Source organism: Dicentrarchus labrax, unplaced genomic scaffold, assembly GCF_905237075.1.
Source record: "Dicentrarchus labrax unplaced genomic scaffold, dlabrax2021, whole genome shotgun sequence".
NCBI classification, from domain to species: Eukaryota; Metazoa; Chordata; class Actinopteri; family Moronidae; genus Dicentrarchus; species Dicentrarchus labrax.
This window is the reverse complement of record NW_026136709.1, coordinates 14,166,375-14,190,560: the sequence shown is the minus strand read 5'-3', so window position 1 is coordinate 14,190,560 and position 24,186 is coordinate 14,166,375. Positions and strand designations below refer to the sequence as shown.

General features: G+C 37.3%; 3 protein-coding genes across 6 annotated transcripts; all 3 read right to left on the bottom strand.

Annotated features, from left to right (window-relative positions):
• Nucleotides 1–795: 795 nt before the first annotated feature.
• Nucleotides 796–10,168, bottom strand: LOC127369350 (cystatin-B-like). 4 transcript variants are annotated; one of them, XM_051410614.1, is made up of 5 exons: nucleotides 10,036–10,168; nucleotides 6,314–6,396; nucleotides 6,115–6,216; nucleotides 5,834–5,954; nucleotides 796–1,352 (listed from the first exon to the last, which is right to left on the bottom strand). In XM_051410614.1, the coding sequence occupies exons 2-5, from the start codon at nucleotides 6,383–6,385 to the stop codon at nucleotides 1,345–1,347; spliced, it is 303 nt and encodes a 100-aa protein (XP_051266574.1). In that variant the 5' UTR covers nucleotides 6,386–6,396; nucleotides 10,036–10,168; the 3' UTR covers nucleotides 796–1,344. The 4 variants fall into 4 exon arrangements, with proteins under 4 accessions (XP_051266574.1, XP_051266573.1, XP_051266572.1 ...); XM_051410613.1 differs by lacking the exons at nucleotides 5,834–5,954; nucleotides 6,115–6,216 and adding an exon at nucleotides 1,643–1,744 and having other exon boundaries at nucleotides 796–1,473; XM_051410612.1 differs by lacking the exons at nucleotides 5,834–5,954; nucleotides 6,115–6,216; nucleotides 10,036–10,168 and adding an exon at nucleotides 1,643–1,744 and having other exon boundaries at nucleotides 796–1,473; nucleotides 6,314–6,467.
• A 2,974-nt stretch (nucleotides 10,169–13,142) lies between these two features.
• On the bottom strand, nucleotides 13,143–15,064 carry LOC127369472 (cystatin-B-like). Its single transcript, XM_051410894.1, has 3 exons — nucleotides 14,897–15,064; nucleotides 14,672–14,773; nucleotides 13,143–13,498 (listed from the first exon to the last, which is right to left on the bottom strand). Exons 1-3 carry the CDS (start codon nucleotides 14,966–14,968, stop codon nucleotides 13,370–13,372), a joined length of 303 nt encoding a protein of 100 aa, XP_051266854.1. The 5' UTR covers nucleotides 14,969–15,064; the 3' UTR covers nucleotides 13,143–13,369.
• Nucleotides 15,065–22,261: 7,197 nt separating this feature from the next.
• LOC127369471 (cystatin-B-like) lies at nucleotides 22,262–24,186 on the bottom strand. The gene is made up of 3 exons (XM_051410893.1): nucleotides 24,018–24,186; nucleotides 23,793–23,894; nucleotides 22,262–22,619 (listed from the first exon to the last, which is right to left on the bottom strand). Exons 1-3 carry the CDS (start codon nucleotides 24,183–24,185, stop codon nucleotides 22,491–22,493), a joined length of 399 nt encoding a protein of 132 aa, XP_051266853.1. The 5' UTR covers nucleotide 24,186; the 3' UTR covers nucleotides 22,262–22,490.

Below are 24,186 nucleotides of genomic sequence, written 5' to 3'. Positions count from 1 at the left end.
ATCTGGCAGGAACAAGAAGAAAAACAGTATCTTCTGTCTTCTCACTGATGGTCTTGTGTGGTTATGTAGGTCATATAAAGGCATCACAATCATAACCAGTTAAAAACTCTTTGTACTACATTGAAGTACATTCCTTTAGTAAATGTACTTTCATTTTTTGTTACATTCACACCACTGCTTGTGGAATTTTCTTTTTTTAAATAAAATTCAACTAATTTGTTTTGTGCCAATTAAAACTGTTTTCAGACATATGTTATATTATATCACGTTAACAGATATGTTTGTCAACACATCTGAGATTACATTTAAGTTACGCAGTAGTTTTAGCTAACTTCAGTCTGAATGATCTCAACTCAACTATTGGATGGATTGCCATAAAATTTGGCTCTGACATGAATATCCCCTCTCAGAATTTTTTTAAATAAATGTGAAGAACACAATCATTAAGTTAAAATTTCAGTTTTCAATACTTTGGTTAATTTCTAAATACCTGCAAAACTATAATAACATTCCCATGAGCCTCAGCTTTTGCCTGATTCAGTAACGTTGAGAGACAGAACTTTATAATCCCCTTTTTTTCTTTGTTTGGTCAGGTTCTGTATGTTCCTCAATCATTTTCTAAAGGTATGTATGAATATTATTTTCCTCCTCCAAACTCCTATCTATTCATCATATATTATCTCTTTAGAAAGTACATTCAAACACCAAATATCTTGATCTCTATGTGTTAATTGTCATGTAAAATCAGCTCTTGTCAGATGAGAGTTGGCACTTAAACACCAGACGTCACAATAATCCGATTGTCAGTAGCTCTTTATTGCTTGCAAGCAAGAGCCATCATTGGCATTACACAGATATAACTGTGGAGAGGCAGTCTCTCCTCAGTGAGATAACAGACAACAACAGGATGTACATTTTGTTAAAAGTGTTTGACTTTTGTTTATTTATTCATAAAATTTCTTGGCTTAAGAAACATTGTTTTTCTAAAATGCTTCAAATGTCACAACTTCATTAACATCCATCACTTGCCCCTACTCCTTAAACACCTCCACACATACATCCAGTTGTTGTGCAGATATATTTTTAATATTCTCAGGACACACAGGAAGAGGCTTCAATCCCCTCCAGGCTAAACTCTTTTTATAATTAGTTTTGTTTTTAGTTTCCCAACAATTTAAACATTGTAATATCATTGTGGATACACAAGATCGTTAGTTCATGCAAGCAAAAGCATAATCAATTTCCCCTCATAGTTAATACATTCAACAATGATGTATTGTAAAGCAGTTTTATGTTGAATCATTTCAGAAAGCAGAAGCAGAGCATTTTAGAAAAGTGATCACTTTAGAGAGGTACCAGGGGTTCTTCTTTGGTTTTGTCCTCCTGTACTTTGCACAGCTCGATCCCACCTCCATAACATGGAAGTGCCCTGAAGACAAACAGATGAATGTATTTTTCTCCTCCAACATGAACCTGCAGGAAAAAGAGAGGAACTTTAGACTCTTAAATAAATTAATCTTGATCTTGTGTTGTTGAGCACTGAGGAGCAGTGTTTAATGAGTCACCTGGATGTCACAATTCAGTCCATATGTCTGAGGCTTTCTTACTTCTCTTTAAGATAAATAATCACAATATTAATTACCTTGATGAGGAAGTTTGTTCCAGCCACAATCTGGCTCCTGTATTCAACTGCTCTGAATTCCATATATATCTTATTTGTCTTTTGCTCCACGAGGGGCTTCACCTGTATGAATGAAATAAAATCTGATGTAAATCACGTGCAGAATTGTTGTTTTTTCCCCCACTTTTTCCCACTCCATGATTCATTTATTCAAATTTGTAATATCTGAAAATTTACTATTCTTAATGTACTTGAGGAAGGGGCCCCAGACCTTGAAGAATGCATTGGCCCTTCCTCCGAGAAAGAGTCTTATTTTCTCCAGCTTAAGAAAATCACATCTCAAATCCAATGTACATGTGATCGGGGTTCAGGAGATTTCCACTTTATCAGGATCAGTCTTCTAGCCAGTAAAGTCAATTACATTCTTTTGGGATACCAAGAAAGAGGCCAAGGACACCCCATAGAGAGCACTGAAATGGTTAGGGTCAAGCTTTCGCCCCAGTAGTTCAGACAGAAGTTTAGCAGCATGGACAAAGCCGGAGCATGTGTATAAGGTTAACAGGGGCCTGATGACACCTATCACTAGTCGGGGAGACATCATTGTATATATCTTAACTAGGCAAGCCTTGGAAAAATAAGTGCAATCCACTTCTTTACACTGTATTGAACCATGTTTCGCACTAATAGAGGAGCTGTGTACCCTTTCGGGAATCTCACCCAAAACACATGCAGAGTCGTGTGTAGAGGTTGTGAAGAATGAAGGTAGACTGAAGCTCACCTGATCACAAATCTTCTGAATGTCCTCTGTGGCCTCCATTGTCTCAGACCATCCTCCACACTTAATGTTAGCCATTGTCACAATGTTCGTTGAAGTTAACAGAGAAGTTAACTTTCTGCTGTTATGAGTCTCAGTAGTTTCAGCTGTTTATCAAATGCACATGTATTTATACACAGTAATACACCTGAAATCTGGCCACACTACATGTTGGGTGGAGCTGTGTGTAACCACAACCCTCACATGATAGATTTGTTCCTCTGATATGAATTCCTTTCCAAATTTCCAGTTTAGATTGTGAAGATAAAAAATAATAATAAAAGGTTTCAAATCCAATGATTTAGATTTTGATCACTTTCATTGGGTCATCCAGACCTAAAATTCAAAGATTAATATTGTTTTGATGCCAAATGCATGCAACATTAAGGCAGGACATCTGTGTCATTCTACTCAAGTGTGGCTAGAATAAAACAACCACACAGATACTGAGTTATTTGTTGATTTAGCTTTTTTAAAACATACTAAAATTAAAACAATTGGGATTATGTGCCAGTAGTTCACCATGAAAGCAGGGCTTTGTTACTCTTCAAGTAATGTACTGGTTTCATAAACTTTTAAACATTTTCTGACATCGGAGGAGAATGGAGTCATATTCCAAAGAAATCTGTTTGGTCATCCTTTATCAAACCAGATAGATAAGGTGTAATATAATAGGTTACATTTAATTACCTTTTGTCACTCAACCTCTGAACTTCCGCCACAATCGCTATCTGGGCTCATGCCCAGTAAGTTTATATTATTCAATTAAGTTTTATTTGTACAGCACCAATTTATAACAAAGGTTATCTCAGAACAATTTTCAAAAAGACCTTTTATTATTGATTATTTATTTACAGAGACCCAACAGGTCTAACCACGAGCAAGCACTTGGCAACGGCAGCAAGGAAATTCTTCCTTTTAAGAGGCAGAAACCTTTGGCAGAGACCAGCTCTAGGTGGGTGGTTGTCTGCCTCGACCAGTTAGGGTTAGAGAGACAGACGGGAGCGGGGGTAGGGGGGTAAAGAGAAGGGGTGATGTGATGGGGCAAATGTGCACTGCAACAACAAGAGCAAAAACTATACTAGTAGAAATAACTAATTATCATGATGATGATGACGGCCACATGGATGGGGAATGATGAATTTTAATAACATGAATAACAATAATAATAATAATAACATTAAGAATGATGACAACAACATAAAATAATAATAATAATAATAATAACATTAGCAATGGAAGCAAGGACCACGGCAGCAGGTACTACCAGGATCCATGAGAACCTATGAGAAAGACATGCATTAATGGGACATGAATGTGTCCCAGCCTCTCCAGTACACATAAGCCTTTGGAAAACTCTCAGGTGAAGGTAACTGTCTCCTCCTACATGGACCTGGAGGAAAAACAGGAAAGTTGGGGGAGTAAATACATTTATTTATCTGGATTTTGTGTTGCTGAACAGTGAGGGTTTGTTTATTGACTACACTGTCCTGCCATGATTTATGCACTTTGTGTCCCCATGAAGAGTTTTGTTCAGTTCTGTGTTACACCTTCTTTGGCAAAATACACAGTGTTTTTGGCATGACTTTGAGGAAGTGTTGATAAAAAAGGAGACCTTGAATACACACACGTTTGGTTGGCAAACATTATCACATCCATAATATCAGCCGCTATGTGTTCCAATGAAGTTTTTTGATTAGTTCTGTGGAAGTCACACCTGTTGTAAGTGAAATAAACCACAGAGGGCTTGGCAGAACTTTGAGGAGTAGGTGTGGTGGTAAATCCTAGCAGTGGTATATTTTTAAAGACATAGTTATCCAATTTTCATGGATGGAATAAGGAATATTTGGTTATCTCACAATAATATGTTCTATATGGACAACTCAAATCTATATCATGAGTTGTATAAAGTATGAAATGGTTTGACATAAGTGTGTGTAGTGTTGTGATAATCAATGTCGGCATAATCATCCGTATGTTCTTTTTACAATAAAATCAATGTATGGCTTAAAGGAGAGTTTGGGGTCAATCCAAACTCCAAGATATTTAAATGAATCAACTTTAACAAGGGGTAACCCATCATCAAAAATAATATTTAAATCACAGGAATTTTAATGACTATGTTGGATACAAAACACTGTTTGGATCAAGCTAAAATCAAACTGGAATTTCAGAGTTAGAATAATAAATAAAGATGAACCCATTTGAGGTAGATCATTGATAAAAAAAAGTGGTCCCACGGTGGAGCCCCGTGGATCACCCTTGTCAACAATTAAATAGTCAGACTTAGAACCTTGAAAGACAACACACTGACGTCTTTCATGAAGGCAGGCATTAAACCAGAGTAGAGCATTTTGATTTAAACCAACAGAATGTAGCTTGCTTATCAAGGAGATCAACCATATCAAAAGCCCTGGAAAGATTAATGGAAATTGCACTTGTTCTTTAACCTTTAGCAAAGGAAGAGAACACATCATTAGTGAATTTTAGAATAGCTGTGGTGGTAGAGAAAGTTGGTCTGAAACCTGATTGGGATGAGGATAAAATATTGAAAAGATTGATGTAGTATGATAATTGATTGAAAAATGTGTTTCTCAAAGATTTTAGCAGTAGTGCAAATAATAGAAATTGGTTGATAATTATCCATGTCTGATAGGTCTCCGCCTTTGAGAAGAGATGTACCTCTAGCACATTTCCATATATGGGGAATTAAACAAGTAGACAGAGACATATTAAATAAATCTGCAAGAGTATACATTAATACATGAGCAGCAAGTTTAACAAATTTATCTTCCAGACCATTTGGACCAGCACTACTGTTTTCTTTTAACTCAAACACCAGACGTCACAATAATCAGATTGTCAGTAGCTCTTTATTGCTTGCCAGCAAGAGCCATCATCAGCATTACACAGATATAACTGTGGAGAGGCAGTCTCTCCTCAGTGAGATAACACACAGCAACAGGATGTACATTTTGTTCAAAGTGGTCGACTTTTGTTTATTTATTTAAACACTGTTTTTCTTTAGGGCTTCAAATGTCACAACACTGTAAACATCCATCACCTGCCCCTACTCCTTAAACACCTCCAAGCATACATCCAGTTGTTGTGCAAAAATATTTTTATTATTCTCAGGACACACAGGAAGAGGCTTCAATCCCCTCCAGGCTAAACTCTTTTTATAATTAGTTTTGTTTTTAGTTTCCCAACAACTTAAACATTGTAATATCATTATGGATACATAAGACACATCAGTTCATGCAAGCAAAAGCATAATCAATTTCCCCTCATAGTTAATACATTCAAAATCAACAATGATGTATTGTAAAGCAGTTTTGTGTTGAATCATTTCAGAAAGCAGAAGCAGAGCATTTTAGAAAAGTGATCACTTTAGAAAGGTACGAGGGGTTCTTCTTTAGTTTTGTCCTCCTGTACTTTGCACAGCTCGATCCCACCTCCATAACATGGAAGTGCCCTGAAGACAAACAGATGAATGTATTTTTCTCCTCCAACATGAACCTGCAGGAAAAAGAGAGGAACTTTAGACTCTTAAATAAATTAATCTTGATCTTGTGTTGTTGAGCAGTGAGGAGCAGTGTTTAATCACTCGCCTGGATGTCACAATTCAGTCCATATATCTTAGGCTTTCTTTAAGATAAATAATCACAATATTAATTACCTTGATGAGGAAGTTTGTTCCAGCCACAATCTGGCTCCTGAATTCAACTGCTCTGATTTCCATATATATCTTATTTGTCTTTTGCTCCAGGTGGGGCTTCACCTGTATGAATGAAATAAAATGTGATGTTAATACAGACTGAAACACAGACCACATGCAGAGTCATGTTTAGAGGTTGTGAAGAAGCTCTGAAGCTCACCTGATCACAAATCTCCTGAACTCCGTCAGGCTCCCTTGGATCCGACCATGCTCCAAGCAAACCGTCAGCCATTGTCACAATGTCTGTTGAAGTTAACAGAGAAGTCAATGTCTGCTTTTATGAGTCTCAACTGTTAATTCTCAGCTTGTTATCAACTTTATTTATACTGTGTAACTACCCCTGGATACTGACTGGAAGGTGGTTTTAAAATGTGACATTCTGGGTGGAGCTGCAGTACATGTGTGATAAGCGTTGCTCATCCTTACTCCCCAAATTCCAACTTTCACTGACACTTCCATAAAAACTGCCTGATCATCTGGTGCATCTTTAAAGCAGCTATAATCAATACTTTTATAAGATAACAAATGATCAAATACGAGGATGTGACAAGTAACAAACATACAGGATACAGGAGAATTATCACTGTACTCTGTGGAGCATTTACATTCATTTGTGAACATAGTGAAGCATTTAGCAGCTGACGAGCCGGATATTTCCCTCAGGATTTGTTGGAGACTAAAATAAAGCTAGAGAGACTAATATAGAGCTTAACATCATCATCAAACTCAACTCGCAGTGAATATTTGGAGTCTTGTCATAAAAAGTGAGACTTTAGGAAGTCAGTGCAACAACTAACACCCCATAAAACTTGACATTTTTATACTTTAATTTTTGTACTGATTAAACAAATGAGCTATATAATTAATCAGCTTTGGAGGTGCTGTGGGTTTTTGACAGAGCTAGGGTAGTTTTTTCTCTTCGCTTCCAGTCTTTATGCTAAACTAAACTAAACTAAACTAAACTAAACTAAACTTCTGGCTGCAGCCTCTGACATCTAACTTTTTCATCTAACTTTTGGCAAGAAAGTGAATTTTCCCATATTGCCAGACTTTAATCAAATAATGCAGATTTTCAGCAATTTGATGCAAAGTGTGTCAAAATAAAATCAGGGCTTCTTTACTCTCCTGGTAAAAACGAGTTTCATGTCAGTAATGATGGAGACCAGTCTGTGCCTGGCACACAATCAGTCAGTCGTTACAATAATAACTTGATGAGTTATAGTAGTTCATATGTTCAGTTATCTGCATTACGGGTCAGACAGCTTGTTTAATCTCAGAAGTACGAGGAGGTCAGGACACTTGGAGGTCGCTGAACTTCCTCATTTAGTATGTATATTTTCATACTGTCTATCTTCACCTGTCCTATCAAAAACAAAAAAGCATAAACACCTCCCAAAAATATATTTAAAGAGAGTTCATCAATAATTCAGGGGAATTTCTAGTCAGTATAGTTCCAACATGAAAACAATTGATGGGAAACCATAGTGGACAAAGTTTAACAAGGAAGAATTCACTGAAGAGTCGGCCATTGTTGTGGTGGTACGTGTGTGAATGGTGTAGTCAGTGTAATCATGACGTGTACGTACACAACAGCAGATATTAAATACAGATATAGAATATGGCTTTGAAACACTAATATGGGAAGGTTTATTAAGTTTAATGTATCTTTATGCAGCTTAAATGCTAAAAATGTGTTTTTTTTATTGTTCCTGGATTGGCATTTTTGTTCACTATATTCATTTTCAAGGTGATATTTTTACCCAAAAGAGATCTAAATCTACATTCATTTAAATAAGGAAAAACAATTATTTCCTCGACAAATATTTACACTTTTTCAGCTTTATTTACTAGTTACAGATTAATGTTTTATACCCTTTCTGTCCAGTATAAACAATGTATTTCCAAACGTGCAGATTTTGAATGTTTGTGATAAACTGAAGGATTAAGTTTTCATTTATGGGTTGAAATTCTTAAGATAATTAAATTAATTTAAATTTTAATCTAAAAACCCCTTTTTGGATAAGCTGGAAAATGTTTGTCTGAGCTCATGAAAAGTTGACTGTATCAAGATACAAAATATGAAGCATTGCCGTAGATAGTAGTTAAAATATAGCAACATACACATTAATACATCAGTAATATTATATCCAAATACATCGCATTAAATTGTAAAACACTTGATACTTTAGGTACATTTGGCTGATAATACTAGATTGTAGGTTGAATTAAGCCTTAGCTTGATGCTCTAAAATCCACAGGACCAAACACTACACTATGTTTAACAGTTTAGGCTCCGACACCTTTCAAGAAAGATATTGTTGTGTAATCTGTTTGTAGTTGAGTATTTTCAGACTGTGGTATTAGTTCTTTTACTGAAGGAAAGGTTGAGAATATTTCTTCCACCACTGCTGGTTTCATAAACATTTTCTCCTATCAGTGCCTACACTAAGTCTTCCATAAGACTTCAAACCCCCAGTTTAAAATGAAATGTAATGTTTCATGTAATTAAAAATCCACCTCAAGCGTGGACCAGGACTGTATAACACTAAAATAATAGACAGTACTCATGCTCCATCTAGTGCTCAGATTTCGGCCTATAAAGAGTTTACTTCAGTATCAAAGTAATCCAGTGATAGTTGTATGTAACTGTAACTGCTAATACCTAATTCATCATACGTTTAATGGTGTTAATTTGCCAAAATGTAAACAAATATAAACATGCTTAAAACAACTGCCCTCAACTTGTTGTCCACAGCCAGTGTTAGCAAACTGACTCCTCATATTAATGTTAATCAAACAGTGCCACTTAGTGACAATTTAAGATAAGTAATGTAACACACAAAATGAAATGATCATTCAGATTTAAAAATGAATAATTCAAAGAAATTGATCAAAAAGATAAATCAAAGCCGATCTCAAACTACGTCAGCTGTCAAGGCAGGTATGATCAAACACGGCTCATCTTATAACAGTTAAGGAAAACAGTGAAAATGTTTCAGTCCTCAGAAAGAGCCCAATCAGGAGAGCACTAATGTAATTACTGATTTTAACACTAGAGGAAGCCAAACGCCAAGAAAACTGCAGGTGGGTGAGGCACAAAATATAGAGGAATGAACATTATTTCTATAGTTCTTGAGTAAGTTAAGTTTAGTTATTCCCACATTTTGGAGCAGATAAGAAATGTACTTTAATTATAGATACTGAAGTAACATATTTGGAAAAATATGCACTGAGAAGTTAAAGCTCAACTTCAAGAATATTGATATAAGTCTAAATATTAAATGTTCCTGTTTGCCCAATAAAGAATCAAAATGTCTTGTGTCAGTATATTTTCCCTTTATTAATTTCACTATACTCAGCATTTCATTTAAATCCATTATTATTTCCTTCTATAAGTAATTTGTAGGAATCCCACAGAGAAAAAAAAAATAGACAATGTGAGAACTTCATGGAACAAGAGTTTAAAAGAAGATGTGTCACAAACAAAATCATGTGAGTTTTCAAAGTTAACACCAGAGAGCTACGATAGGAGCAAAGAACTGCAGGGCCAAACGTCCAATAAACTTATTTAATCTGTTAAATAAGAATCGTGGATCTTAATAAATGAAGTTTTATAGGTTCAGGAATAAAGACCACGCCCTGCACTCATCTCATTTCTGCTCAAAACTTACTTAAGCATACCTCAACAGTTCACTCCCTCCTCCTCTCCTTTCTTTCCTTTTTTCCTCCGTCTCTCTAATCCAAATACAGGAACCACTGGGGCTCTCTACACGAGATACAAAGAGACGGCTCCCCCACTCAGAGTCTCACAACCCAGTCGGTTCCCTCTTACCATCTTGACAAACCCATCCAATCCATTCATCCATCCGCCAACAAACCCACCTTTCTTTCATCCGTTCATCCCTCAACCTTTTCCCCGATCCATTCATCCCTCCTACAGTACATCACATCGGTTTTCATATATTCATTACGTGCAATAAACCTTTCTTAATTCCACACGTTCATTGGTGTGGTCTTTGTTGGTGAAAGAGGAACAATAGTCACAAGCTAACAGGGATGTGACTGGATTGTGGTCACTGGTAGAGTCATCAGTTTCTTATCTTTTTTTTAAAAACACCTTTTTTTATAGGTATTTTTCACAGGGATCACTTATAACATTGAGAAATATAATGGCCTTTTATTGTGTGCCACAGAAGAAAAACTAATTCATAAAGAAGTGAGCATTAGGCATTGATCCTGATTGATACACACACAGTCAGAAAACAGCAACTCACCACTTTAAAGCAACTATACAAGAACATAGACATACTAATGAGGATGTTCAATCACACATTCATTTTGTACAAAAAACAAAACACACACACACACAAATCAAGCAACCACACATGCAAACAAAAACAAAAAAGGGAAATTTAAAAGCCGTAGAAACCGTTTCACATCCTAGCACTCAGACATCAGTTTTCACATCCCTGACCAAGCGGTTTGCAGGATTTGGTTTGGCTTAGGACAAGTGCTTCAATCAGATGTTTCACAGACCTGTGTTTGATCAGATTATGAGGATTGAGTTGTTGTTTATTTCTATTGTTCTTCCAGAAAAGTTGAAGGATCAGAAAATACAGCCCCAAAGCCGTGGAGGCAGTTTAAGCTTAAGCCAACAGTTGAGTGTATGTGAGATAGATAAATACTCCCTAATAACACCTGGGAGCAGAATAATCATAGACTTGAACCCTGGTAAATAAAAGAGGGTTATATACCTTAAAAACTAGTGTATAAACAGATTAAAATGCCTTCAGAGTTATTAAACTGTTAAATACATTAATAATTGCCTTGTGAATTCAAACTGCACTTTCTTTGTATTCCTAAAAAGATTATAAGTTAACATAATTTCTTCCATATTCATACCATAAAAAAAAAATCCTGCAGCTATCCACACCCCACGGATCAGTCATCACGGTCATGGTTCACCTCGTGTGCAGTGGGTGTGATTCATAAGTGTGTGCTTAGTTTACACAATGTGTTTTTGTTCAAACCAAACTAACTTATATAATTTATGTGACTCATGCAGATGTGTTGAAAGTTGGGTGTTTTTCACATCTCACTGTATATACAAAAATATATACACTTATTCATATTTTAAACTGTGGATGAATGAACAAGCGAACTCTTTGTGTATTCAAATCTCCTTTGTTTACATTATTATTATTATTATTATCATTGCAAGTTTTGTGACAGGTATGAAGGTATAAAATCTCAAACAAGATGTTTTAAGGCAGAAATAATAATAACTTTTTATATAGATCTTTTGAAAACAAGTGCGTTACGATATAAACAAATAATAAAAGTACATAAAATCCACAAAGAGAGACAAAAGACAAAAAATAATTAAAATTGTTACAACAAATAGCATCAGTTAAAAACCATAAAGTAAAAGTGAGTCATAAGAAGAGATTTAAAGGATCATAAGTGAGTTTTCCTGCCACAGATCTCCATGCAGCTGACCTTTAGTGACGAGTGAAGACTTTGGAAACATTAATCAGATCAAATTGTGGTTGTTTCTCGATAAATATAGATGTTTTCTTCTGGAACCTACGAGAAAAAAAGGTAAACTAGATTTATTGGCAGAAAGTCAGAGGTCAAAGGCTCAGTTATTGACTGACAGAGTTCCTACAGGATCGATCAGCTTCAGGTTTTTTAACCCTTGTGACAGTTTATAGATCTTCTATCTTGTTTCACAGCACTAAAGGTGCTCCGAACTTTGTATCATTTATAAATGACTTGAAAATCTTCTTTAAATCCTTAAAAAAACTGGAAAAGAGAAATGCCTTAAGACTCTCTGAATTACTTGCGTTATATATAGATTAAATCCCCTTTAAGGTAATCTAATGTAACCTGTATTTTAGATGTTTTGTCTGTTTGTTTTGTTTTGTTTATTTGTTTGTTGTTCTTTTCTCTCTTTTCTGTTCAGTATGCTGCTTGGATTCATTGTTAGGAAATGCTTAACAACCAACATGTTTTCAGGAAGTTTAACTGAAATAAAAGGAAAAAGAAACTTTACTGAAGACCTTTAGACTTGTGAAGGTAAGGAAGATAATATTTTTATTTTGATATTGTCTCTATGTATCCTGGTTTATAGGTATTTGCCCTTCTAGCTATATGTGTTGAGAAGAAACTATTTTACTTTTTAATCTCTGTGGGTGAAACTGTTTTGTGAGCCCAGACAAGCCCTGAGTCACAGTCATGTGAACCCAACAAGAATCTCAGCCGCTCCCCTTTTTGGTATTTTGTCATTACAACAGAAAAACTGTGTAAAAGTGTAACCCATAATTCACTTTGCCTTTTGCTTCGTATTAAGCCTGTGTGAATGGTAAATGGACTTGTTTTTAGCCGCAGCCTTTTTCTGGTGTACCGGTACTATTCAAGCTTTGTCACACATTCATACTGACTGATAGCAGAGGCTGCCAACCTGCTTGCTCATCAGGAGCGATACATCATGAGTGCTGGAGGGTTAGATCAGTCCAGCTCATACCTTTTTTTAGCCTCCGCTTTCCTGTAAGTCTGTGCACAATGCTGCCCAGAAACTCACTCTGGTCAGGACATGATAGACCTTTTTCACAGCAGCCATTTTGACATTTAAATAGGGTAAACTCAGCTGTAACCAGTGACATTATTTAAAGGTTTTTTTACCCCTTAGGTTAAACTGAATCAGGGTGATGCTACTGTGCATGTTGGCTCACTGAAAATGCGTTGGAGTTGGAGTATATGTGAGAGTGTAATGATCCATAAAATCAATCAAGAACCTCAAGCAACGTCCACAGCTGTCATGAATGAGTGATATATACAATGAAAAGACTTCTGTTTGTCTTCTTAGAGTCTGTAACCAAAATATGTTTGCCCAACCCTTTTTCTTCACACCGTGTGCTGAACACATTCACCCTGAGCTGCAGGCATTTCACAAATCACACACACCACAGAGAGAGAAGCAACATATTGAATCACAACAAATCTGATTCATTTATTAATTGATCTTATACAAAATAGTTCCATTGTGACACACTGTAAACATCATGATCTAGAGTACGAATACGGTATGCTATTATATAACATGTTAGAAATATGAACAATGTTTTATTTAATGAGCCAGGATTATCTGATAATAACTGGCTATAATGGGATGGCAGACTGTAGGCACTGGAGCTTTGCTTGGTTTGGGATCCCATTAGAAGTACTCAATCGGGTCTTGGTGGCTCTTGGACTGCTGCATAGCACTCAGCTCGAGATCTCCTCCATGACACGGGAGTTTTTCATAAACACGGAGGTGAACGTGATCGTCTCCTCCCACGTGGACCTGCAGCAAAGTAAAAGTAAAGTTTCAGGAGATCTTCAAAACTTAAGAGGCAGTGGAAACAAGCTCTAAACGCACCACTGATTTGTTGTTAGCAAGCGGTTGTTGAATTACACATCCAGCAGACACGGACCAACATTAATATGTTTTTGGAGTCATGTAAAAAAAACCTTAACTTGTATTTTTTGACTTAGATAACAGTTACAAGTTGTTAGGACTTAGAAACCTAAATTATCAGCAATTTATGTAAATCAAGAGAGTCCTCATAACTTCAGTCTGATTCATCTGACTCCAGGTTGAAGTTGCTCTGTTTACACACACAACAATTTACAGGAAGTCAGAAGTAGAGAAGTAGACATGCAGCTAAAACAATGGCAACACAGCTGAATAAAAAAGTACGTAAAAATAAACATTTAACTATATATAAATGTTTAGTTTTATCTACATAAAAAGTAGACTCATTGAAGTGAGAAAGTTCTGTTAACTTGAGTTCTTCAAGTGTGAGAAGCAGAAAACACAATTTCACAGTTAATTATGTGTAATTACATACTTTTGTCAATATCAAGTTGAAAATTGTCTAATTATCACTTTCAGAATGTATAATTGTGAGTGAATGAGTCGGCAAAAAGGTCCAAATGATCGTCTACTTAACTCATCAAGTTAAGTCACATAGAAACCTAATAACATATAGTTCACTGCGTGCATAAGTGGTTCCACTATTATAGTCTGAAATGCAGATTTGAGTAACTTAAGTTGTGACAATGTCAAATAAGTTTCCTCAAACTTGGAAAGTTAAAACCTAAACTTGTATTAAATTAAAGAGTTTTCTTAGTTTTTCCCTTGTTTCAGTCCAATATTCACTCTCCTCTAGCTCTGTTTTGGGCTCCTGAGACTAAACTACCTGGTTTCTAGCTGCTTAATGCTCCAATATGTGCACCACTGTTGTTTGGTTTCACCTGCTGCAGTCCAAAATGCTGCCAGGAGCTAAGAGCATTGACAGTGACCCAAAACAATGGGCCAAAAGTGGCTATTAACCTTCATAAAAAATGAGTTGACTTGCACAGCTCCCCTCTCATCCACTGGTCCAGCTGGAGTGCATTGCAGAGCACATGTGGTTTCCAGTAACAGATCTGTGCAGTAAGCAGGTTTTTCTATGTGTGCTGAATAATAATTTACCTTAATGAAGTAGTTGGTCCCGGCCACAACCTGCGTGGAGTAGCTCTTGGCTGTGAAAACTTCAAAAGTCTTCCCTGCTCTCTGCTCTGCATGGGGCTTTAACTGAGAAACAATGAGATCACAACAACATTAAAATGAAACAAGGGCCCTGTTTACTGTGCATGGATGGTTTCAGAGAACACAGTCAGGTATTATAATACTCTTATACTACTCGTTTCTACTCACGGTCTCACAGATCTTGTGGATTTTGTCGTCCGCATCGATCGGCTCGTTTAAGCCTCCACACATCATCGACATTGTGACAGAGTTTAGGTTTAAAATCAGAAGAAAAAGACGAAACAAGCCGATCGAGTCCAGTTTCAGTCAGTGAGGCGTTCAGGTTGAGTCGGGAAATCATATAGCTCTGCGTTTTGGATTATACCACCGGCGTAGGGGGGGTCGAGTTTACAAGCGATTTCACAAACAGACTAAAACAACAAATAGGTATCTGAGGGGTAAATAACTATATAACTAATGTCTATATTTCCAGTTTAACTCGTTTAAAGTATGCTAGAAGAATATTGTTAAAATATGTTTCAATATGTCTCTTTTTTGTCCGCCCTCTTCATCAGACGATGTGGGCTGGTCCGAGGCGAGGCTGTGTTTGCTTGTGACAGCTGACTACCAACACACCGCTGGGGAGTGACAGGACTGGAAAACCTCATGGAAACCCGTTTAGGATCAAAGATGAGTCAGCATAAGTAGAGCAACTAAACAGCTTCATAAGCTTCTTTCTTCTATTTCCTCCTTTTATTTCCGCTGTGCAGCAAAGCCCCCATAGCTCCCATAAATAAACAGTCATCAACAGTACATCAGGATTAAAAACCCTCTCTAAAGTCCAGTTATGGTTTTAAAAACTTCCATACATTCGTTGAACAGGTTTTATGACTTTATGACTCGTTTTAAGTTCCTAGGATGAGAGTTAGATTACAAATTCCTATTTAAACTACAGCTTTGACAGGCTGTAAATCACTCACAAGTAGTGATTCAACCTAAAGATTAATAAGGGTTTAGTTTATCTGTCACTAAATCACTATTTTTTTATTTTTTTTATTTAACCTTTATTTAACCAGGAAAAGTCCCATTGAGTTACAGTAACTCTTCTCCCAGGGAGTCCTGGCCAAGACTGCCAGCAAAAAGTTTCAAAGACAGGACAAATGTTACATACTACACCACAAATCTCTGTACATACACTATACGTACTAGAACACAAACAAGACATTAAACTTAACTTAAGCTAATACAGACATACAACTTAAAGGGCACCTAGTTCAAAACAATTACACTGTTCTGTCAGAGTTGACTTTAAAAGGTTTTTAAAAAATATTGAAAGCTGGAAGTGATTCTAGATTTAGGGTGTTTTGAAATTCATTCCAGACATTTGGTGCATATGATGAGAAAGCTGTTTTTCCAAGTTCTGTTCTTGTTGGTGGAATAACTAATAGTATTTTTTCTGATGACCTTGTCCTGTAAACACTATTATGGGTAATTTACCCATTAGAGCTTTAGCAATGAAAATCAATCAATGGAATTTCCTTCTGAGGGAGAGGGAGGATCATTGTACAGTTTCATACAGAATGCAGTGGTGAGTCCTGGCTGCTGCACCTGTAATGAAACGCAAGGTTGAGTGGTATAATAATTTTTTTAATAAAGATGAAGAAGAGTGCATATAAATTAGGTCACCATAATCCAACACTGATAAGAATGTGCTTTGCACCAACCTTTTCCTTGCTGAATAAGGAAAGCACTTATTTAATCTAAAATAAAAACCTAACTTGGGTCTGAGTTTTTCTTAAAAGGCTCTCAATATGGACCCCAAAAGACAATTTCTCATCCAACTAAATACCTCGGTATTTGTAGGAAGTTACTCTCTCTATTGGAGTACCATTTTGTGTTGAAGTAGTGAAATCTATATGTAAATGTGTAAAAACCATTGATTTTGTGTTTTTAGCAATTAATACCAATTTTAATCCTACTAGAGATTTTTGTACCTGACTAAAGGCAGACTGTAAATGATGAATTGCTTCTTTCAATGACTTAGCAGAGATGTTCAAGATAGTATCATCTGCATAAAGATGAGCCTTTGTTTGATTTAGATTCATATCGAAATTATATATATAAATAGAAAATAAAATAGGAACACATTTTTACTTCTAGCAAGGATGAGGTACAGTTATCTAATGCCACACACTGAGTTCTGTCACTCAGGTAATTAGAAAACCAACTTAGCACAGTGCTACTAAAACCTATGCTTTGTAGTCTTTGCAGAAGAAGATGATGTTCAACGGTGTCAAATGCTTTAGATAAGTCAATGAATAGAGCAGCACAAGACTTTTTGTTATCTAAAGCATTAACAATATCATTTGTAACAGAGGTTACAGCCGTAATTGTTCTGTGTCCTTGTCGGAAACCAGACTGAGTAGGACTTAAAATACAGTTGTCAGCCAAAAAATGTTTTAGTTGCTCATTTATAAGAGATTCAAACAGTTTAGCCAAGACAGATAGTCTGGAGATTGGTAATTTTCTAAGGCCAATGGGTCTCCACTTTTTAATAGTGGGAGAACAAATGTAGATTTCCATGACTTGGGGATAGAACCACTGTATAGACTAAGACTGAAAATGGAGGAGATAGGACCAGCAATCAAGTTTGCAGCAGTTTTGAGAAAATATGGCTCAATCTGGTCTGGGCCAGCAGACTTTTTACAGTCCAGGCCTAACGGTGCCTTTCGTACTTCAGAGACAGATATAGGAGTAAAGTTGAAATTATTCAAACTTGCATTAGACAAGTCTGTGATGGAGGTTACACTATCAGTGGGGTTGGCTGGGAGTGTTGACTGAGTAGCTATTCCTGCATTAATAAAGTGCTTGTTGAACACCTAAAGTGCTTGTTGAACACACATTGTACATTGTATTCAAGTACAATGTAGAGATTTGTGTACAACTACCTAACATTACGCATGACTCTGTTCCCAGACGTCTATAGCATGTGTACAATGGCATTCATAATAATAAATTCATACATTTCTATTCATACACACTCATCTTAACGCCCATCCCTGGCTTAGAGGCCATACAATATCCCCATCAAGTAACCTGGCTTTCCAGTTCTAGAGACATTAATTAAATCTTAGTCGAGGTCAAGGGTGAGACCTCTCCACTGTGCTTAAAATAACACCAACCAATTCAGCCTCATGCACACAGGTAAATTAATGAATTAAGGAAACCTTAGAGACTCACTGTCTAAAGATATAGTTACTCTAGATGGTATTACCTTGGCCTCTAGCACCACTGTCAGGAATCTTGGAGTTATCTTTGATCAGGATTTGTCATTTAACTCCCACATAAAGCAGACCTCTAGGACTGCCTTCTTTCATTTACGTAATATTACAAAAATTAGACACATATTATCACAGACAGATGCAGAAAAACTAATCCATGCATTTGTTACTTCAAGGCTGGATTACTGCAACTCTTTATTATCAGGTTGCCCCAATAAGTCCATTAAAACGCTCCAATTAATTCAAAACGCTGCAGCACGAGTACTGACAGGAACTAGAAAAAGAGATCACATCTCTCCTGTATTAGCTTCTCTGCACTGGCTCCCCGTAAAATGTACAATAGAATTTAAAATCCTCCTCCTCACCTATAAAGCTCTTCATGGTCAGGCCCCTTCATATCTTAAAGAGCTCATAGTACCCTATTACCCCACTAGAACACTACGTTCTCTGAATGCTGGGCTACTTGTGGTTCCTATAGTCTCTAAAAGTAGAACAGGAGCCAGAGCCTTCAGTTACCAAGCTCCTCTCCTGTGGAACCAGCTTCCAGTTGTGGTTCGGGAGGCAGACACCCTCACCACATTCAAGAGTAGGCTTAAGACATTCCTCTTTGATAAAGCTTATAGTTAGGGCTGGATCAGGTGAGTCCTGAATCATCCCTTAGTTATGCTGCTATAGGCCTAGACTATCGGGGGATTTCCCATGGTGCACTGAGCTCCTCTCTTCCTCTCTCTTTCTGCACTCATTCATGTTCCATTAATGCATGTTACTAACTTCACTTCTTCCCCGGAGTTCTTGTGCTTTCTCGTCTCGCAGGTTCTAATCGATCCTGGTGGAGCTTCCTGCCATGGTCCTGCTAGATTGCCATTGCCAATACAGTTGTTACTGTGCACCTGTCTGTCTGTCTGTCTGTCTGTCTCTCTCTCTCTCTCTCTCTCTCTCTCTGTCTCTCTCTCTCTCTCTCACCCCAACTGGTCGAGACAGACGACCACCCACCTAGAGCCGAAGGATCTGTCCTAGGTTTCTGCCTTTTAACAGGCAGTTTTTCCTTGCCATTGTCGCCAAGTGCTTGCTCATGGTGGTACTGTTGGGTCTCTGTAAATAACGTTTTAAAGAGTTCGGTCTAGACCTACTCTATTTGAAAAGTGTCCTGAGAAAACTTCTGTTATGAATTGGCGCTATACAAATAAAATTGAATTGAATTGAATTCATTGTTAGGAAATGCTTAACAACCAACATGTTTTGAGGAAGTTAAACTGAAATAAAAGGAAAAAGAAACTTTACTGAAGACTTTTAGACTTGTGAAGGTGAAGAAGATATTATTTTTATTTTGATATTGTCTCTATGTATCCTGGTTTATAGGTATTTGCCCTTCTAGCTATATGTGTTGAGAAGAAATTATTTTACTTTTTAATCTCTGTGGGTGAAACCATTTTGTGAGCCCAGACAAGAATCTCAGCCGCTCCCCTTTTTGGTATTTTGTCATTACAACAGAAAAACTCACATTCACCCTGAGCTGCAGGCATTTAGAGTTCATCATAGCACAGAGACAGCTCTGGTTAAAGTTAATAATGACCTTCTGATTGCTTCTGACAATGGACTTGTCTCTGTACTTGTATTATTAGATCTTAGTGCTGCATTTGACACCATTGACCATGATATTCTTTTACAGAGACTTGAGCATCAAATTGGCATTAAAGGAACCGCACTAAGCTGGTTTAAGTCATATTTATCAGATGGTTCGCAGTTTGTACATGTTAACGATGAATCTTCAATAAATACTACAGTTAGTCATGGAGTTCCACAAGGTTCTGTACTTGGACCAATACTATTTACTTTATATATGCTCCCTTTAGGCAACATTATTAGGAATCACTCCATTAACTTTCACTGTTATGCAGATGATACGCAGTTATATCTATCGATCAAGCCCGATGAAATTAATCAATGATCTAAATTACAAACATGTCTTAAGGACATAAAATCCTGGATGAGCTGCAATTTTCTGATGTTAAACTCAGAAAAAAACGAAATTCTTGTTCTTGGCCCCAAAAACCTTAGAGACTCACTGTCTAAAGATATAGTTACTCTAGATGGTATTACCTTGGCCTCTAGCACCACTGTCAGGAATCTTGGAGTTATCTTTGATCAGGATTTGTCATTTAACTCCCACATAAAGCAAACCTCCAGGACTGCCTTCTTTCATTTATGTAATATTACAAAAATTAGACACATACTATCACAGACAGATGCAGAAAAACTAATCCATGCATTTGTTACTTCAAGGCTGGATTACTGCAACTCTTTATTATCAGGTTGCCCCAATAAGTCCATTAAAACACTCCAATTAATTCAAAACGCTGCAGCACGAGTACTGACAGGAACTAGAAAAAGAGATCACATCTCTCCTGTACTAGCTTCTCTGCACTGGCTCCCCGTAAAATGTAGAATTGAATTTAAAATCCTCCTCCTCACCTATAAAGCTCTTCATGGTCAGGCCCCTTCATATCTTAAAGAGCTCATAGTACCCTATTACCCCACTAGAACACTACGTTCTCTGAATGCTGGGCTACTTGTGGTTCCTATAGTCTCTAAAAGTAGAACAGGAGCCAGAGCCTTCAGTTACCAAGCTCCTCTCTTGTGGAATCAGCTTCCAGTTGTGGTTCGGGAGGCAGACACCCTCTCCACATTCAAGAGTAGGCTTAAGACATTCCTCTTTGATAAAGCTTATAGTTAGGGCTGGATGAGGTGAGTCCTGAATCATCCCTTAGTTATGCTGCTATAGGCCTAGACTATCGGGGGATTTCCCATGGTGCACTGAGCTCCTCTCTTCCTCTCTCTTTCTGCACTCATTCATGTTCCATTAATGCATGTTACTAACTTCACTTCTTCCCCGGAGTTCTTGTGCTTTCTCGTCTCGCAGGTTCTAATCGATCCTGGTGGAGCCTCCTGCCATGGTCCTGCTAGATTGCCATTGCCAATACAGTTGTTACTGTGCACCTGTCTGTCTGTCTGTCTGTCTGTCTGTCTGTCTGTCTGTCTGTCTCTCTCTCTCTCTCTCTCACCCCAACTGGTCGAGACAGACGACCACCCACCTAGAGCCGAAGGATCTGTCCTAGGTTTCTGCCTTTTAACAGGCAGTTTTTCCTTGCCATTGTCGCCAAGTGCTTGCTCATGGTGGTACTGTTGGGTCTCTGTAATTAATGTTTTAAAGAGTTCGGTCTAGACCTACTCTATTTGAAAAGTGTCCTGAGAAACCTTCTGTTATGAATTGGCGCTATACAAATAAAATTGAATTGAATTGAATTCATTGTTAGGAAATGCTTAACAACCAACATGTTTTGAGGAAGTTTAACTGAAATAAAAGGAAAAAGAAACTTTACTGAAGACTTTTAGAGTTGTGAAGGTGAAGAAGATAATATTTTTATTTTGATATTGTCTCTATGTATCCTGGTTTATAGGTATTTGCCCTTCTAGCTATATGTGTTGAGAAGAAATTATTTTACTTTTTAATCTCTGTGGGTGAAACCGTTTTGTGAGCCCAGACAAGAATCTCAGCCGCTCCCCTTTTTGGTATTTTGTCATTACAACAGAAAAACTGTGTAAAAGTGTAACCCACAATTCACTTTGCCTTTTGCTTTGTATTAAGCCTGTGTGAATGGTAAATGGACTTGTTTTTAGCCGCAGCCTTTTTCTGGTGTACCGGCGACTATTCAAAGCACCTTTTGTCACACATTCATACTGACTGATAGCAGAGGCTGCCAACCTGCTTGCTCATCAGGAGCGATACATCATGAGTGCTGGAGGGTTAGATCAGTCCAGCTCATACCTTTTTTTAGCCTCTGCTTTCCTGTAAGTCTGTGCACAATGCTGCTCTGGTCAGGACATGATAGACCTTTTTCACAGCAGCCATTTTGACATTTAATAGGGTAAACTCAGCTGTAACCAGTGACATTATTTAAGTTTTTTTTTCCCCTTAGGTTAAACTGAATCAGGGTGATGCTACTGTGCATGTTGGCTCACTGAAAATGCGTTGGAGTTGGAGTATATGTGAGAGTGTAATGATCCATAAAATCAGTCAAGAACTTCAAGCAACGTCCACAGCTGTCATGAATGAGTGATATATACAATGAAAAGACTTCTCTTTGTCTTCTTAGCATCTGTAACCAAAATATGTTTGCCCAACCCTTTTTCTTCACACCGTGTGCTGAACACATTCACCCTGAGCTGCAGGCATTTCACAAATCACACAAACCACAGAGAGAGAAGCAACATATCGAATCACAACAAATCTGATTCATTTATTAATTCATCTTATACAAAATAGTTCCATTGTGACACACTGTAAACATCATGATCTAGAGTACGAATACGGTATGCTATTATATTACATTTTAGAAATATGAACAATGTTTTATTTAATGAGCCAGGATTATCTGATAATAACTGGCTACAATGGGATGGCAGACTGTAGGCACTGGAGCTTTGCTTGGTTTGGGATCCCATTAGAAGTACTCAATCGGGTCTTGGTGGCTCTTGGACTGCTGCATAGCACTCAGCTCGAGATCTCCTCCATAACACGGGAGTTTTTTATAAACACGGAGGTGAACGTGATCGTCTCCTCCCACGTGGACCTGCAGCAAAGTAAAAGTAAAGTTTCAGGAGATCTTCAAAACTTAAGAGGCAGTGGAAACCAGCTCTAAACGCACCACTGATTTGTTGTTAGCAAGCGGTTGTTTAATTACACATCCAGCAGACACGGACCAACATTAATATGTTTTTGGAGTCATGTAAAAAAAAACTTGATTTGTATTTTTTGACTTAGATAACAGTTACAAGTTGTTAGGACTTAGAAACCTAAATTATCAGCAATTTATGTAAATCAAGAGAGTCCTCATAACTTCAGTCTGATTCATCTGACTCCAGGTTGAAGTTGCTCTGTTTACACACACAACAATTTACAGGAAGTCAGAAGTAGAAAAGTAGACATGCAGCTAAAACAATGGCAACACAGCTGAATAAAAAAGTACGTAAAAATAAACATTTAACTATGTATAAATGTTTAGTTTTATCTACATAAAAATAGTACTCATTGAAGTGAGAAAGTTCTGTTAACTTGAGTTCTTCAAGTGTGAGAAGCAGAAAACACAATTTCACAGTTAATTATGTGTAATTACATACTTTTGTCAATATCAAGTTGAAAATTGTCTAATTATCACTTTCAGAATGTATAATTGTGAGTGAATGAGTCGGCAAAAAGGTCCAAATGATCGTCTACTTAACTCATCAAGTTAAGTCACATAGAAACCTAATAACATATAGTTCACTGCGTGCATAAGTGGTTCCACTATTATAGTCTGAAATGCAGATTTGAGTAACTTAAGTTGTGACAATGTCAAATAAGTTTCCTCAAACTTGGAAAGTTAAAACCTAAACTTGTATTAAATTAAAGAGTTTTCTTAGTTTTTCCCTTGTTTCAGTCCAATATTCACTCTCCTCTAGCTCTGTTTTGGGCTCCTGAGACTAAACTACCTGGTTTCTAGCTGCTTAATGCTCCAATATGTGCACCACTGTTGTTTGGTTTCACCTGCTGCAGTCCAAAATGATGCCAGGAGCTAAGAGCATTGACAGTGACCCAAAACAATGGGCCAAAAGTGGCTATTAACCTTCATAAAAAATGAGTTGACTTGCACAGCTCCCCTCTCATCCACTGGTCCAGCTGGAGTGCATTGCAGAGCACATGTGGTTTCCAGTAACAGATCTGTGCAGTAAGCAGGTTTTTCTATGTGTGCTGAATAATAATTTACCTTAATGAAGTAGTTGGTCCCGGCCACAACCTGCCTTGAGTAGCTCTTGGCTGTGAAAACTTCAAAAGTCTTCCCTGCTCTCTGCTCTGCATGGGGCTTTAACTGAGAAACAATGAGATCACAACAACATTAAAATGAAACAAGGGCCCTGTTTACTGTGCATGGATGGTTTCAGAGAACACAGTCAGGTATTATAATACTCTTATACTACTCGTTTCTACTCACGGTCTCACAGATCTTGTGGATTTTGTCGTCCGCATCCATCGGCTCGGATAAGCCTCCACACATCGGCATTGTGACAGAGTTTAGGTTTAAAATCAGAAGAAAAAGACGAAACAAGCCGATCGAGTCAGTTTCAGTCAGTGAGGCGTTCAGGTTGAGTCGGGAAATCATA

What these genes read in the sequence shown, in the direction of transcription:
- LOC127369350 (XM_051410611.1), bottom strand. Translation starts at nt 2,474, where the DNA reads ATGGCTAACATTAAGTGTGGAGGATGGTCTGAGACAATGGAGGCCACA. An exon ending in TTCAGAAGATTTGTGATCAG is followed by an intron (nt 1,745 to 2,399) that starts GTGAGCTTCAGT and finishes TCATTCATACAG; the next exon opens with GTGAAGCCCCTCGTGGAGCA. An exon ending in GAACAAACTTCCTCATCAAG is followed by an intron (nt 1,474 to 1,642) that starts GTAATTAATATT and finishes TTTTTCCTGCAG; the next exon opens with GTTCATGTTGGAGGAGAAAA.
- LOC127369472 (XM_051410894.1), bottom strand. Translation starts at nt 14,968, where the DNA reads ATGTCGATGATGTGTGGAGGCTTAAACGAGCCGATCGATGCGGACGAC. An exon ending in TCCACAAGATCTGTGAGACC is followed by an intron (nt 14,774 to 14,896) that starts GTGAGTAGAAAC and finishes ATTGTTTCTCAG; the next exon opens with TTAAAGCCCCATGCAGAGCA. An exon ending in GGACCAACTACTTCATTAAG is followed by an intron (nt 13,499 to 14,671) that starts GTAAATTATTAT and finishes ACTTTGCTGCAG; the next exon opens with GTCCACGTGGGAGGAGACGA.
- LOC127369471 (XM_051410893.1), bottom strand. Translation starts at nt 24,185, where the DNA reads ATGATTTCCCGACTCAACCTGAACGCCTCACTGACTGAAACTGACTCG. An exon ending in TCCACAAGATCTGTGAGACC is followed by an intron (nt 23,895 to 24,017) that starts GTGAGTAGAAAC and finishes ATTGTTTCTCAG; the next exon opens with TTAAAGCCCCATGCAGAGCA. An exon ending in GGACCAACTACTTCATTAAG is followed by an intron (nt 22,620 to 23,792) that starts GTAAATTATTAT and finishes ACTTTGCTGCAG; the next exon opens with GTCCACGTGGGAGGAGACGA.